The sequence below is a fragment of the Vigna radiata genome, chromosome 3 (genome assembly GCF_000741045.1).
Source record: "Vigna radiata var. radiata cultivar VC1973A chromosome 3, Vradiata_ver6, whole genome shotgun sequence".
Taxonomy (NCBI): Eukaryota; Viridiplantae; Streptophyta; class Magnoliopsida; order Fabales; family Fabaceae; genus Vigna; species Vigna radiata.
In genome coordinates, this window is record NC_028353.1 from 11,062,028 (window position 1) to 11,076,024 (window position 13,997).

General features: G+C 31.7%; 1 protein-coding gene across 1 annotated transcript; it reads right to left on the bottom strand.

The window, feature by feature from the left end:
- Positions 1–1,325: 1,325 nt before the first annotated feature.
- Positions 1,326–2,903, bottom strand: LOC106757232 (myb-related protein 306). Its single transcript, XM_014639858.2, has 3 exons — positions 2,617–2,903; positions 2,398–2,527; positions 1,326–2,196 (listed from the first exon to the last, which is right to left on the bottom strand). The coding sequence occupies exons 1-3, from the start codon at positions 2,894–2,896 to the stop codon at positions 1,536–1,538; spliced, it is 1,071 nt and encodes a 356-aa protein (XP_014495344.2). The 5' UTR covers positions 2,897–2,903; the 3' UTR covers positions 1,326–1,535.
- Positions 2,904–13,997: the final 11,094 nt, after the last annotated feature.

Consider the following 13,997-nt stretch of genomic DNA (forward strand, 5'->3'; position numbering starts at 1 on the left):
TTTAGGTAGAAATTAGTTAGTAAACAATTTTATATAATTATATAAATTATTGAATTTAACTTATTATGCTTGGGTAATCTTAGTTTATAAGAAAATTATTTTATTCATTTAAGAAATATATGAAAAAAATATGCCCAAATATATCCATAATGCAATATTATATATCAGTTTGAACTAATGAGTTGATACAGTTAAAGTTAGGCATAAATAAACATACCTCAAACTTTTAACACGAGATATACAGTACATGTGTCTGTTTTTGTTTGTATGGCCATGTATGTGTACATACGTGTCAGTTTCAAACTCTTACTATACTAGTATTTTATATATATATATATATATATATATATATATATATATATATGTGTGTGTGTGTGAGGTTTTCTTGATAATTAAGTATAATCTTTTGATATGTTTTTTAGAATTTCAACAAACAAATTGCATAATATTATAATTTTTTTAATATCATCATAATTTTCATATATTTAATTAAAAACGCACGGAATTGATAGCTAAATAAATATGCTATAATAGACAAAGGCATAGGGTTATTAGTGTATCAAATTCATAAAGCAAAATAATTAATAATTTTTCAACCAAAATAGTACTTATAATGATCACAAAATTTTCACATAGATGAAAAATAATGGAATAACTATTTTTTTTTAATTAAATTTAAGTTAGTGTACAAATGTATGAAAAGCAATAACTAAGCATCTTAATTGAAAGGGGAAAGACATGCAGCAGGTAACTTTACCACCTTAGTACAAAGAACCTAAAAGCCAATAGAAAAATGTATAGATTTGCAAAATAAAAAACCAAAGTATTCATTGTATTAAAATGTGAAAAAGGAATTCGATATATCATTAATATTGCATTTTGTCATTTTGTGATCATATAATTTTAATTCCAATGAATCTGAATACTTGTGAAACATTAAGCCCATGAACGACAAATACACTAAGAAAAGAGACCAAAAAGTCTCAGACCTTTTTTATATTTTGAGATTAAAAAATATGAACGACAATTAAATTAAATTAATTTTCTTTTTAAAATATTTGTGAGATTAAAAAATATGAACTAGATTTAAAATACTGTGAATATTTCTTTCTTTCTTTTTAAATGAATATCTCTCCATAATTAAAGGGATAAGAAGTGAATTTGTTTTAATAACAAGTACACAGTCCAATCAATTCCCATAGGTAAAACTCCTAATACATGATTAACTTTAGTTGCAGAAAAATTAGAAAGGAATTGCAAAGAGATGTTGAGTAACCCGTGCTAAAAGTAAAAAGAAAAAAAAAAAGGAAAAATGAAAAAACATGTATACTCAACTCAGTTATTATTATGGTAGATAAGATAAGATAGGTAATGATGGTAGTCATAGTTATAGATGTACTTGTAATGTACACTTTTGTTTCATTTGCAATAACTTAAAGTCTAATTCTCACACACACACTCACACGCATTATCTTTCTTTCTTTTCAAGACTTTTTTGTTCTTGATTTGGTTACATAGATCTAGGACTAGATTAACTAGAACAACCCATCTGTAGTTTCCTCTAGTGACATGTTCATGAGATCTTCGTTGCACTGAGGTGCACCATCCTCGAAAAGCCAATTCTCCAGCAGCATCAGAGGCACTTGCGTCTCTACGTTTGGCTTGCTCTCCACCAAGTTCGTGTTCTCTTCTGCTGACACAGACTGTGAATGGAAGCTCCACAAGGAGTCAAGCTGGTCCTGTGTGCTTTGTGTTCCCTCACTCGAACTAGACCCTGTGGTTACCATGTTGCTCATGGAGTAGTTTGATTCGGTTTTGTTTGGAGATTTTTTCATCCAATTGTCCAGCAACCTGGCTATGTTTTCTGTGCTTGAGGCATACAAGGATGATGTTTTGTTTGGTGATGTGGGATGGGAAGAAGTCGAAGGTAGTTTGGTCTCAGGGAAGATTTGGCTTGGTTTGTCAAGGGACAAAGCCTCACATAAGGCTTGTTTGGCCATGTGGATATCTGTTTGAAGTCTTCTCTCCCATTGACCCTTTGGCTGTGAACAAGAGTTTCCCTTGTCATAATTGTTACCTTCATCGTCACCTTCCTCACTCTGCATCTTCTTCAGCTTCTTTTTCAAATGGGTATTCCAATAGTTCTTTATGTCATTGTCTGTCCTCTGTGGAAGATAGGAGGCTATTGCAGCCCATCTGCACCCATCACAAACACTTCACGTCATCATAAATTCATCTTTATCAAAATCCCATTATTACAAAACAGATCCCAAAGCCTTTTTCCTTTATACAAAATTCCCAAAACTCATCAAGTCAACCTTTTCCATTCATGCCAGACAAAAATCCAACCTTTAAACTATCAAGCCTTTAACATAACAAGCTAAATATATTTGGTACCTGTTACCCAAAAGGGCTTGGAGGTGGATTATCATTTTCTCTTCATGATCGGTGAAATTGCCTCTTTTGATTCCAGGTCGGAGATAGTTGGTCCATCTGAGTCGGCAGCTTTTGCTGCATCTCATCAACCCTAAAAAAAAAATCAAAGTTAATAAAGAATAAAAGTAACCTAGTTAGAAAAGAATGAAAAGGCAAAAGAATTGTGAAGGAAGAAGTTACCTGTATTAGAGGGAACCAATCTCCAATTCCCGGGTCCATGTTCTTGAATGTAAGAGACCAAGATGATGTCTTCCTCAGGAGTCCATGGCCCTTTCTTAATCCCAATTTTGTCACAGCAAGGTGGTCTTCCCATTTGGTATGAAGGAAAAAATAAAAAATAAAAAGTCCTTTTTCTTGTTTTGTTCTTGTATCCCTTGTGGATTCCTGCTATAGAAGGGAGTGAGTGTTTGAAACGCAAAGACAAGGTTCTGCAACTGGGACTGCCTTGTCTATTTTCCATGAGTGGTATATATATAGGGAAAGAGAAGAACTTGTTGGGTTAATGCCTCACTGCAGAAAAAACTGAGGTGGTAATATTACCAAGGAAAAGGAGTCAAAACAAACATTTACTCAACCATTGCAAAAGTCCACTCTTCTTCCCTCTCTTTCTATATTCACATTTCACACACAAATCAGTCGGCATTCATTATTATGGCAACTGTAGCCAAATCCTTACTTCCCATTATGTAAAAACAAATCAAGTGTACAACTGCTTAAATTAGTTCATACTGTATGTCTAAGTTAAATTATTTTATTTATTCTTTTTTATTATTTATTAATCAAAATAAGAAATCTATAATTAATTATTAATGATCTACAATCAATTATGGATACTCTATAATAAATTATGTATGTATGTATAAGACACTTCTAAATTATTATTTTATTAACATAATTCATTTGGTTTTCATCAAAAAGACATCCCCGAACTGCATAATTTGTGTTCAAAATAAAAAAATAAGGGTTACCACTACCCCTTTTACATATTTAAGATGTTTAAGATTTAAAATTAATATATAGATAATTAAGAATATTTAATAATAATAAAATGTTGGTATTGGATTAACTATCTTTACTTAGTGCATTTTGTAAGAATATATGATTACTGGTGAAAATTGAAAATTTTAAAATATAAAATTAGCTTCTAGATGAAATGTAAAATGTTGAAAAATGGAAAAAGAAAGTATTATAAAAAAAATTAGCATTTTTTATTGATTCTCTTTTTTTTTCTTTGTATTTATCTCCTACTTTCGTTTCTTAGCATTTATTTTTATGACATTAAATGCATTTAGCTTTTAGTAGTGAATATTATATAATAAATATTAAAAAAACGTTAAAATTCTAAAATTACATCTTAGGAAAAAAATAAGTATCTAAAGATATATGAAAAGAACGTAATATCAAAATAAGAACGCTCTTTTATTAATTCTCTTACTTTTCTTTGTATTTATTTTTGCGACATTAAATGCATTTAACTTATATTAAATGCCTTTATACTAACAGTGAAAATTTGTACGAGAGTATGACAATTTTTTTTTTAAATAAAGCGTCAAATGTATTAGAAAATAATAAGACTAACAACAATTATAATAAAAAAATACAGCTATATATTTTTATACAAAAGACAAATTTATTTTACGAATTGATAAATTAAAAAATAATATATACATATATGTAGAAATAATTTACTATATATTATAATTTCTTAAAATAACATTTTAATTGTTGATTAATACCCTTAAAATTTGAAAACTATTTATTTGCCATTTATGTTTTTTATTATTATTTCATACTTTGCTTATGTGAATGAAATTTTCATTTTTCTCCACAGAATAGTGTGTCTAATAATATTGGGTTTTGGATATTACAAGTTGTTTTCATGGTAATTAAAACTCAGGCCTTGTGATGTGTGCTTGATGATCGTGTGGTTCACAAGGTCTTCAAGAACACAACCTTTTCAACTTCACCATGTTATCACCGGTCGGCATAATGAAGAAAGAAGAATGTTAGTAGTATGGTTTATTAATTTTTTCATTGGGTTAAATATGTTTTTAGTCCTTTACTTTGGGATGATTTTGGTTTTAGTCCATTTTTAAACTATGGTACAATTTAGTCCTTCAACTTTAAACAACTCTGGTTTTAGTCTTTTTTACCAATTTTTTTTAATTTTATTTTATTGTTTCAAACAGTTCATTATAGCATTTGGATTGTTTAACATATTTTTGCTTCAATGTTAACTAAGAAACGTGCTTGAAACAACAAATAAAGTTAAAAAAAAATTGGTAGAAAAGATTAAAACCAGAGTTTTCTAAAATTGAAGGACTAAATTGTATCATAGTTTTTGAAAATGGACTAAAACCAAAATCGCCCCAAAATATAGGGACTTAAAAATATATTTAACCCTTTTTTACTCTTCCAAAACTTCCTTTTTATATTTATTCTTTTTTTTAAAAATTTGGACTTGTCTTTTATTAATAAATTTTATACTTAATATTGGAAAAATACAATGAGGACATGTGGCCCTCTTCAAACTAGAAATACGACTTTCCGGTATCTTGTCGGTTATTAATTTAAGTTATGGACTGATTTTTTTAATGATATAAAAATAGTGATTTTCTTCATATTTATCTTCTTATATTTTCACGTCTCCTTCGATCAAATTTGATATCGGTATGATGAAACTCAAATCTGATTCCATAACAGCATTAACACTGTAAGTTTTGTCCTAGTTAGAGTTACATCTAATTCAGTCAAGATTCCAAAAATTTTAGACAATATTAGAATAACTGTGTATCAATAATAAAATTATATATATGATTAAAAATGAATAAAAGAAATAAAATAAAAATATACTGCCTTGTACTTTTTCCTAAGTATCTTCCTTAAAAAAGTTTACTTCTATCACGATTTTGATTGAGTTGACTAACATTGTGACAAATTTATTAAAAATATTAAATTAAGTTAATACTTTTTTATTATTATGTTAAAAGTTTAATTGTTTCTAAGTGATTTGGTTGAATTTAGTCCATTGAATCCAAATTATAAAATATAATATATTAAAAGTTGCAATTTTCAATATTGGAAAACAAAATATTTATTAAAAGTTGAGGAGTTATTTATCTTACTCTAATAAACTCCAATCTTTGAAGAATAAAAAAATTGTAGGTTTTCTTTAATCCTTAAAAGGCTTAATTTAAATGGTGCAAGTAAAATAATATTAGTTACAAAGACATAAAATTTCAGAAAATGATATTTTTAGAAGTGGTAGTAATCTAAAATCAGTAAGATTCGATTATTTTAATACTAAACGATTTTATTATAAATTTTTTTGTTATAAACGAGTTTCATTATTTTAAAACGTATCATCTCTCTATAAATCACTTTTCTAGAGTTCTTTCTCTTTTCTCTAAGAGTTCTAACTCCTGAGTCATCTCTTTGACGATCAGGAGGTATCAAATCGACCACGACAACGAGGTCTATGTTTCTACCCGATCAGTTTGTATAATAGAACAAGTAAGTTTCTACTCCTTTTTCCCTTTTCGTTCCCAAATCTGTTTTAAAGGAATCTTGTGTTGTTGCATGTGTAATCATGTCTCTCCTACTCATTCTTGGTTCATCTAGAGTTCTAAGGGCTCTGTTCGTTTTCAATTTGGTGTTTCGTAGGTTCGTCTAGCTATTCCTTGCAGTTCACGTAATCGGCGGAGCGCTCTTAGAGTTTGACATTTTCTCTGAGAGGTAAGGGAAGCTAGATGTTTTATCATTAACTATAATTGTTTTGCAAGTTTAATGGTTACTTGCTTATTTCTTGATTGAGTATTAATTTGAGTAATTATGTTAATTTAGTTCAAATAGATGTGTATGTTATTGTATTGTATGGTTTATGTTTGATATGATGAAATTACATGTATTTTTTGTCTTGAATGATGTAATATGAAGTGGTTTTGATGTTGGAAATTTAATTCAAAGCGTTTGGAGGGAAGAGGGATAAAATACTTAGGTGGTGAAGTTAAACAGGGAGGTTTTGATAGGTGAGTTTGAGAAATAGGTGTTAGGGTGAAAAAGCAATTGTTTCAGGGCTGTTATATGGTCATTTCTAACTTGTTTGGGATGAGAATTAGTTGTTATGTGTGTTAGTTCAAAGTTGTTTAAGTGTATTTTAGGGGTTTGAACTAGTGAGATTTTGAATCTTAGGTTCTTTGTATAATTGGTTATTTTAGATGGTGTTGATAAGTCATCTGTGACTTGTTGAAGTCCCTAAGTTGAGCTATAACTGGTAGAATTAAATTTGGGTCTATAAAGTGAGATTTTTGTTAATGTTAGATTGAAATCTTGTGGTTAATCACTTTAAGATGAGTTTAGGTTGGTTTAGATATGTTTTTTTAAGTCCATTTGATAGTATAATACAATCTAGGAGTGTTAGGAGTTGGGAAAGATATATAGAATAGGTCATGAGTGGTTGAGTAATGCAAATTCTGCAGTTTTGGTGCTGCAGAATTATGCAGTCTCGTTGCGCGAACTCCCCGTTGAGTGAGCAGAACCCTTCTAGCTAAGCGAGAAGTTCGCTGAGCGAGAGGTGAGTGAGCAAAACCCGCTGTTTCTATTTTCGCACAGCGAGTTTGGGGCGTTGAGCGACCAATCTTGAACCTGATTTCATTCTTTTTATCTTTGCTTTCTGATACCCTTGATCTATGTTTTGATTTTTAGAATGGTGTAAAAGTATTTATGGTATTGTATGATCATTAATATTATATGTTGGAGTTCAATGTGAAAGTATATGGATATAAATATGGTTTCAAAGTTATGAAAGTTAGTTCCAAGGTGGAACTTCTTGGTGTGGTTCAAGTATCTTTAGAATGAAATGCAGGGAGCTCAATCTTGGGGGTTGTCCTAAAACTCTAATGGTCTTTAATTTTCAATAGAGAAGATTGGCACATGTGGTGAGAGTAGTAGGTGGTCCTAGTCTTAGGTGTTTCCAATATGATCCAAGGCGTGAAATAGACTAACCTTGTGAGTATGGTTGGGTGAAACCAATTGGCAATGACTTTGCAAAGTAGTAGAAGCCACCACAAGTGCTAAACCCGCCGTAACTCAACATTCATTCTAAGTCCAGACAGTCCATACATGTTAGTGTCATGCATAAAGTGTTTAATGATGGTGTATTGATATGTTTGTTGTATGTAAAGTGTTTGAATGGGTTTATATTTATTATTCTTTAATTGTAAACTAGTTTACCCTTACTTTTGTATTGTTTGTCTGTGTGTTGTTCATTCAATAAAATATGAATGTATCACACTTTGTTGGTGTGCTTTTTGTCCATGAGTAAGAGTTTGTGTTTCAGCAAATTATAAGTAAGGAAGTAACAAGGAGATAAAGTGTAATGAAAAAGAAAGATAAGATTTTTATTTAAAAGAATGGAAAATTAAATTCAAAACATTTCACCTAAAACAAAGGTGAAGATGAGATTGTGCCAGAGTAGAGGCAACAATGGCACATAACAAAAACAAGTGATGCAAACACAAAAGACGGAGGCAAGTAATGTAGAAAACTGGTTGAAAAGAAGAATAAATGTAAGAATTTTAGAGTTGAGGTGAAGGAGAAGACACATTACAACAATATTTATGTTTGATGTCTAATATTAGGGTTGTGATATGGCAGAGGTGAACAACAAAGATGAACAACGGAGAAAAACCAAGAGGTGTAATATGAAGAAGATGACGTACTACCATAAAGTGCTTAGGTTTTTTCTATTGGAAAAGAAATTGAGACTAAGCTAAACCAAGAGAGAGTGATGTGAAGAAGAAGACGCACTACCACCAAAGTATTTAGATTTCTTTTGTTGGAAAAGAAATTGAGGCTAAACTAAACCAAGAAGCGGTGAATTTATTTTTAGAACTTTATTGAAAATATTAACCCTTTCTTTAAACTCTTCTTGAAACTAAGTCTAATTAAAAATTAAATGCAATTAATTAGGGAATCAAGATTGATAAATAATGTACACAAAAATACAAAAACATGAGAAAACAATGTGAAAAAATTAAGAAAGGATGAGAAAGATTACATAAATATATATATATATATATATATATATTGGTTCAGATAAAAACAAATCTTATATCTAATCTTAAATAATCAACCTTAAAACAATCAAAATTCATTATCATTATATGTCAATTACAAATACTCAACACATGTGAAGCATATAAAAATAGGAAATAAGCAATTCAATTTTCGAATGCATCTAAGGATATGTTTTACCCTCGGATTAAACCAATAGGAATACATCAAACAGAAGCATCTTTGATACGGACACACATTTGATGCATTCATGATACGATGTTTGATATGGTGAATTGATTTGGACACGATTTCCATCTTGGACACAACAGTTGTAACATGATCCACTCTTAAACACACGTATAATACCTACTTTGGGAGAAATAAAAAGTTAAAGGCTTAATTCATCATTTGGTTCCTAGTTTGGGGCTTTGTGTTCAAAGTCGTTCTACCTTTTAAAAAAGTTCAGTAATGACTCATGTTTTGTAAAAAACGGTTCAAGTTGGTCCTTTTGGCTTACAACGTTAAAAACATAACGGTGCAATTGCCCATCTGGCCAAAAAGTGAATGAGGTGTCCAGTTTTGTAATACGTGACATGCTGAGGCTAATTAGGATGTAAGTTTTAAAAATAAAAATTAATGACATGGAAAAGGTTTAATAGAGGTTTAAATAAAATCGTGGTTGTATCGTTTTACTATTGCTCGTGAAATTTTTGTTGTGTGTCATGACTAATTGCAGGGTGGAGGAAGTGAAGAAGTTCCCTTCTCCTTCACCATGCCCATCATCTACCTTTTCTTCACCTTTATCATCACCATAAACCTTCATTCTTTTAACACATACATGATCACATCTCACTTATGCAAATAGAAAAACAATAACTCATTACCCATTTCTTCATCCCGAACCCATAATCAACACATCATTCCAGCACCATCATTTTTCAAGTTTAACACTATCAAAACCCACATGGTCATCATCCAAAATCTGCATTCTCTTTCCCTTTCTCCTTTGTCCATTCATACATAGAGAATACAAAAAAACAAAGGGAAGTCACCATTCCACCACCACTCAACACATTGAACGCTGGAATCACAAAGCAATTAAAAACAGGGAGCAAGATAAGGAGAAATCCCAAATTGCAAGATAATGAACAACAAAACCTAAAACCTAAAATAGAATTACTCTTAGAAAGAGTAATATTTCAACAGCTTATCACTCTTCCTTTTCCGCAAACTAGACTCTATTAGGATTGATGTTGTATAACTACTTTCACCATGTAGTTTTGAAAATTGTTGCTCTTGTTCTTTTTTATCGTATGTTGAAGTTGTTGTGTGTCTCTTGATTAGCATGCCATCCATTTTATAACTGTTAAAAAATGGTTGTTGAAGCTTTTGTTGATAAAAAATATTTGATTCTTCATTAGCATCTATTGGCATTTTCTCATAAATACAAGGAAAATCTTGAAAATATCTTCAAATTGATCTTCAATCTTCACTTAAATTTTTTTTGTCATGAAATATTTTTGAGGTTTTAATCTTTTTTTTCCTTTTTTAAATCATAAAGAACTTGATTTAGAAACCTTCATTGTATCTTCTTCAACTTTTAAAATTTTTTTGTTAAAGGAGACTCGTGAAACTTATAATTTAAAATCTCATTAGTCACAATACCAAAAAAATGTTGATAATATATCATGATATATATATATATATATATATATATATATATATATATATATATATATATATATATATAATATCTCTATATATAGAGATAAAATGGTTGTTTTAACATTAAAAATAGTTTTTATTTAAAATGACATTTGATTAACAGTTATATTTTAATTTTAAATCATCATATAATAAATTATCACAGCAATTTAGTAAATGAAAACTTTGAGTAGCAAGGCTTTAAAGGAGGTATTATAAGGGTGTTACTCCTTCACCACCACACATAGCTCCCTACACCTCCTCATCCCTCTTTTGTCCTTTAGTAATTTTTAATTTTTGTTTTTATTTTTTTCCCAACACCCAACCACTTCATTAACGTCTCCACCCATCATCACTCTATGAATGCACCTCCGCAATAGTCAACCACTTCCATTTGAATGAAATTCCTCAATGTTCTTCTCTCTATGATTTTTGTTTGTTCAAAGTGTGGTGGTGTAATGTGGGGTTATTGTGGTGTGTTTGGTTGGAGATAACAAAGCTTCATTGTGGTGTCAAAAGGAGTAGTGGTGGGGAGGCTTCATCTTAGTAGTGGTGGTGGTTGAAGATTCACTAAATATATAAGTCTAAGAGTGTAACAGATGTGGATATGAGTTGATTCTTAAACGCATGTCAAGTTCCGTGTGTGGATATCCACATTCGTTGCATTTAGTGGCAGTGTGAGTGTCACTTAAATTGAAATGTATGATTCATGCTTAATGTCATTGCATGTTAGATTCTTCCAACCCCACAACGGGATTTAGACACTTTCTCATTCCTTCTAATGCTTTGGGCGCCGGAGCTGAAGCCAAAGCGTCGGAATATCCCTCTGGTGGCTGTGATATTGCTAAACCAGGATATCTCGGAGCCAAACCTATCGGAGTATAACCTTTCCACTCAGATTCCTCTTCTAAAGAACCAACCGGCGAAGTGGTCAATGCTAGAGCCTCAACTGGGGGAATGTGAAGCGAAATTCAGAACTGGAGCAAGAACTGGTTGGCTCGACGGCGAGTTAAGACTGCTTCTTGAACGAGCCGGAGGAGCCAACTATGCCGGCAAAGGCAAAGGAGAATGAGAAGGATAAACGTTGGATTGAGGACTGAGAATTCCAAGGAGGTCGTGAATGGCGAAGTAGTGGTCGTAATAAAGGTCGTGGAAAGAAAAGTTTACGCTGCCGACAAAGATGGCAAAGGTATTATAGTGCATAAGTTAGAGAAGGCGCTGAGGGAGGAACGTAGGAAACGTGTAACCGTCAGGGAGGCAGCGGAGGTGGGCGAGAGAGGCAACGAGGGATGGCGTGCAAACGAAGTGTGTCGGTGTAAGTGGAGGCGATCTGAGTCATGTCGAGTGCGAAGAGGGATGCGTCTGTGGGAGCGAAGAAGGTGAAGGCGCGCAAGGTGGCATTGTTGTCGTTTTGGTGAGAGAGAATGTTCATTTGGAGATCAGAGGTGATGATTGCGTTGCAAAGGTCGTAGCCTCTGGCCTTGCACCAACCGAGGGTGGGGGTGGGGTGGGGGGCTTGTGGTTGAGTGAAACAGAAAGGGGATCAGGGTTTTAAAAGTTAAAAAGTAAAATATGTAAAAGTAAAAGTGAAAAGAATAAGTTTGGAATTTAAGAAATATCAGGGAGGTGTTGGGAGAAGATGGGGTGGTGGAGGGAGTACCTCTCGTATTATAATTATTTGGTGACTAAGTCTTGTTTCTGTCAATCACTTTGTTTTAATATCATCTGATGGATTTAAGATTGTATTGTCTAGTAAAAAAGAATGAACTTCATAATTGTGTCGTCTGATCAACACTTCTTCATCCTATATGTGTAATTTCTCTATATAGCTACACATATTATATGGAAATGACATTTTTGATTGCATCTTAATAGTATTTGTTATAATCAAAACTATTTTTTCTAATTACATTTGTGATTGGACACCAACTACTTAGAGATATATATTGAGTATCGTTTGAGCATAAATCACTTTTGGATAAACAATGAGTGTTATTTTGGATTAGCAACCACTCTTGACTAAGTATTAAGCATTGCTTGGAAAAACAATCACTCTTAGGTAGGACAAGTTTATAAAGAAAGGAATCAAAAGATCACTAAAAGGCTAACTAAAAGAGGATTTACGCCTTAAAGTAAGCACAAGGTTAAGTTTACTCTTTTATATTGTTAAAGAACGCTAAAATGTTTTATAAAACCGATTGTACGTGCTAGAGTACAAGATTGTTTTCATTTAAAGATTCTTTTGTGTTATCAACCTTTCTTCTTAAATATATGCCTTCAATAAATTATAAGTCTTGAGAAAGTAGTTGTTGCAAATCATTTCTAGTTATTATGTAATGACGAAAGGTTCTTTATTTTGTGAAGCACTCAATCAAAATCTCTTAGGGTAATACTAGGTTTGTTGAAGTTTAACCTAATGAGCTCCTTCTTTTTTATGACGCTTAAAACATGAACACTTTTTAAACATCTTTATCAAATCAAGTTTTTATAAAATATTTTTTTGTTGAAAACTCATTCAAAACATAGAATATAATAGTATACTTCATAGATGACTTTATTTACAAGAAAGAGAGTATGTAACATATAAAGGATCTAAACATGACTCTAAGCAAACTTGAAGGATTTGAAAATAAAAACAAACTCCTAAGTCTTAACCAAACCAAAACAAGACAAAGAGCACAAATAAAAATCATGTTATATTTATACACATGTGAATTTATTTAAGGATAAAGAACAAATGAAATGAGTTAATTGACAAGAAATATGGACATACATAAGAGAAAAAATATAAAAGACTAAAAAATAATTGTGAAACAAGACATGAAAGAAAGAAAAACCAATAATTTCGTGTGTGTGTGTGAGAGAGAGAGAGAGAGAAAGAAAGACATAAAAACTATGTGGCTTTACTTCCTAGGTGCCTAGGTACTACCTTAATGTTTCCTACTTTTGGCTTATTCTTCATGATGTGGGACTTCCTTCCATGGGCTTGGACGTTGTATGTAAGGCCTATCATAGGTAATGTTGCCAAAACGGATCACCTGGCTCGACTCGGCTCGACCCATCACAGGTTGGTCACTTAGGGAGTCAACCTAACCCGCCTCATTTATTAACAAACCAGAAAAATTCGAACCTGGCCCAACCCACCACGGGTTGGTGGGTTAAACGGGTTGACTGACTTTTTGCAATTCAAATCTGAATAAAATTCATTTCTAAAATGATGTTAAACTCAAGACAATTCAAAATAATAAAAAAAAGTACAACATAATCTTTCTTGGTATACAGTCATGGTAAGTAAGGAGAGTATTTTTTAGAGTTTCATAAGATAATAAATTAATAAAATAAAATTAGGTGGATTGGTTAGTCAACCTAGCTCACCACGGGTTCAACGCGAATAAGCCGAGTTTAAATGAGCGAGTTGAAAATTGATCCGCATAAAAATAATAAATTTTTTTCCAACCCAACCCGGCTTAAATCTGTGATGTGTCAGGTTGGTCCACGAGTTATAATCCATTTCAACATCTGTAAACATAGGTCCAAACAATGTTTATGCAAAATCCTACAAATTTCTACTCTAAAGTAGCAAATAATTCTTTCTTAAAGTTTACTTTGAGACTTTTTCACCTGTGGTCAAACTCACAACAGTAAGATTGGTTCTGGCTTTAGCAGCTTCCAAAAATTGGTATTTACATCAACTAGATGTAAATAATGCCTTTTTACATGGGGATCTAGATGAAGAGGTATACATGTCTGTTCCTCTTGGCTACAAAACAGAAAAACCAGGCCAAGTTTGCAAGTTGTTG

Coding starts and splice junctions, on each gene's coding strand:
- LOC106757232 (XM_014639858.2), bottom strand. CDS start 2,896: ATGGAAAATAGACAAGGCAGTCCCAGTTGCAGAACCTTGTCTTTGCGT. Junction 2,528..2,616: donor ATTGGTTCCCTCTAATACAG/GTAACTTCTTCC, acceptor TTTTTTTTTTAG/GGTTGATGAGATGCAGCAAA. Junction 2,197..2,397: donor CAAGCCCTTTTGGGTAACAG/GTACCAAATATA, acceptor TGATGGGTGCAG/ATGGGCTGCAATAGCCTCCT.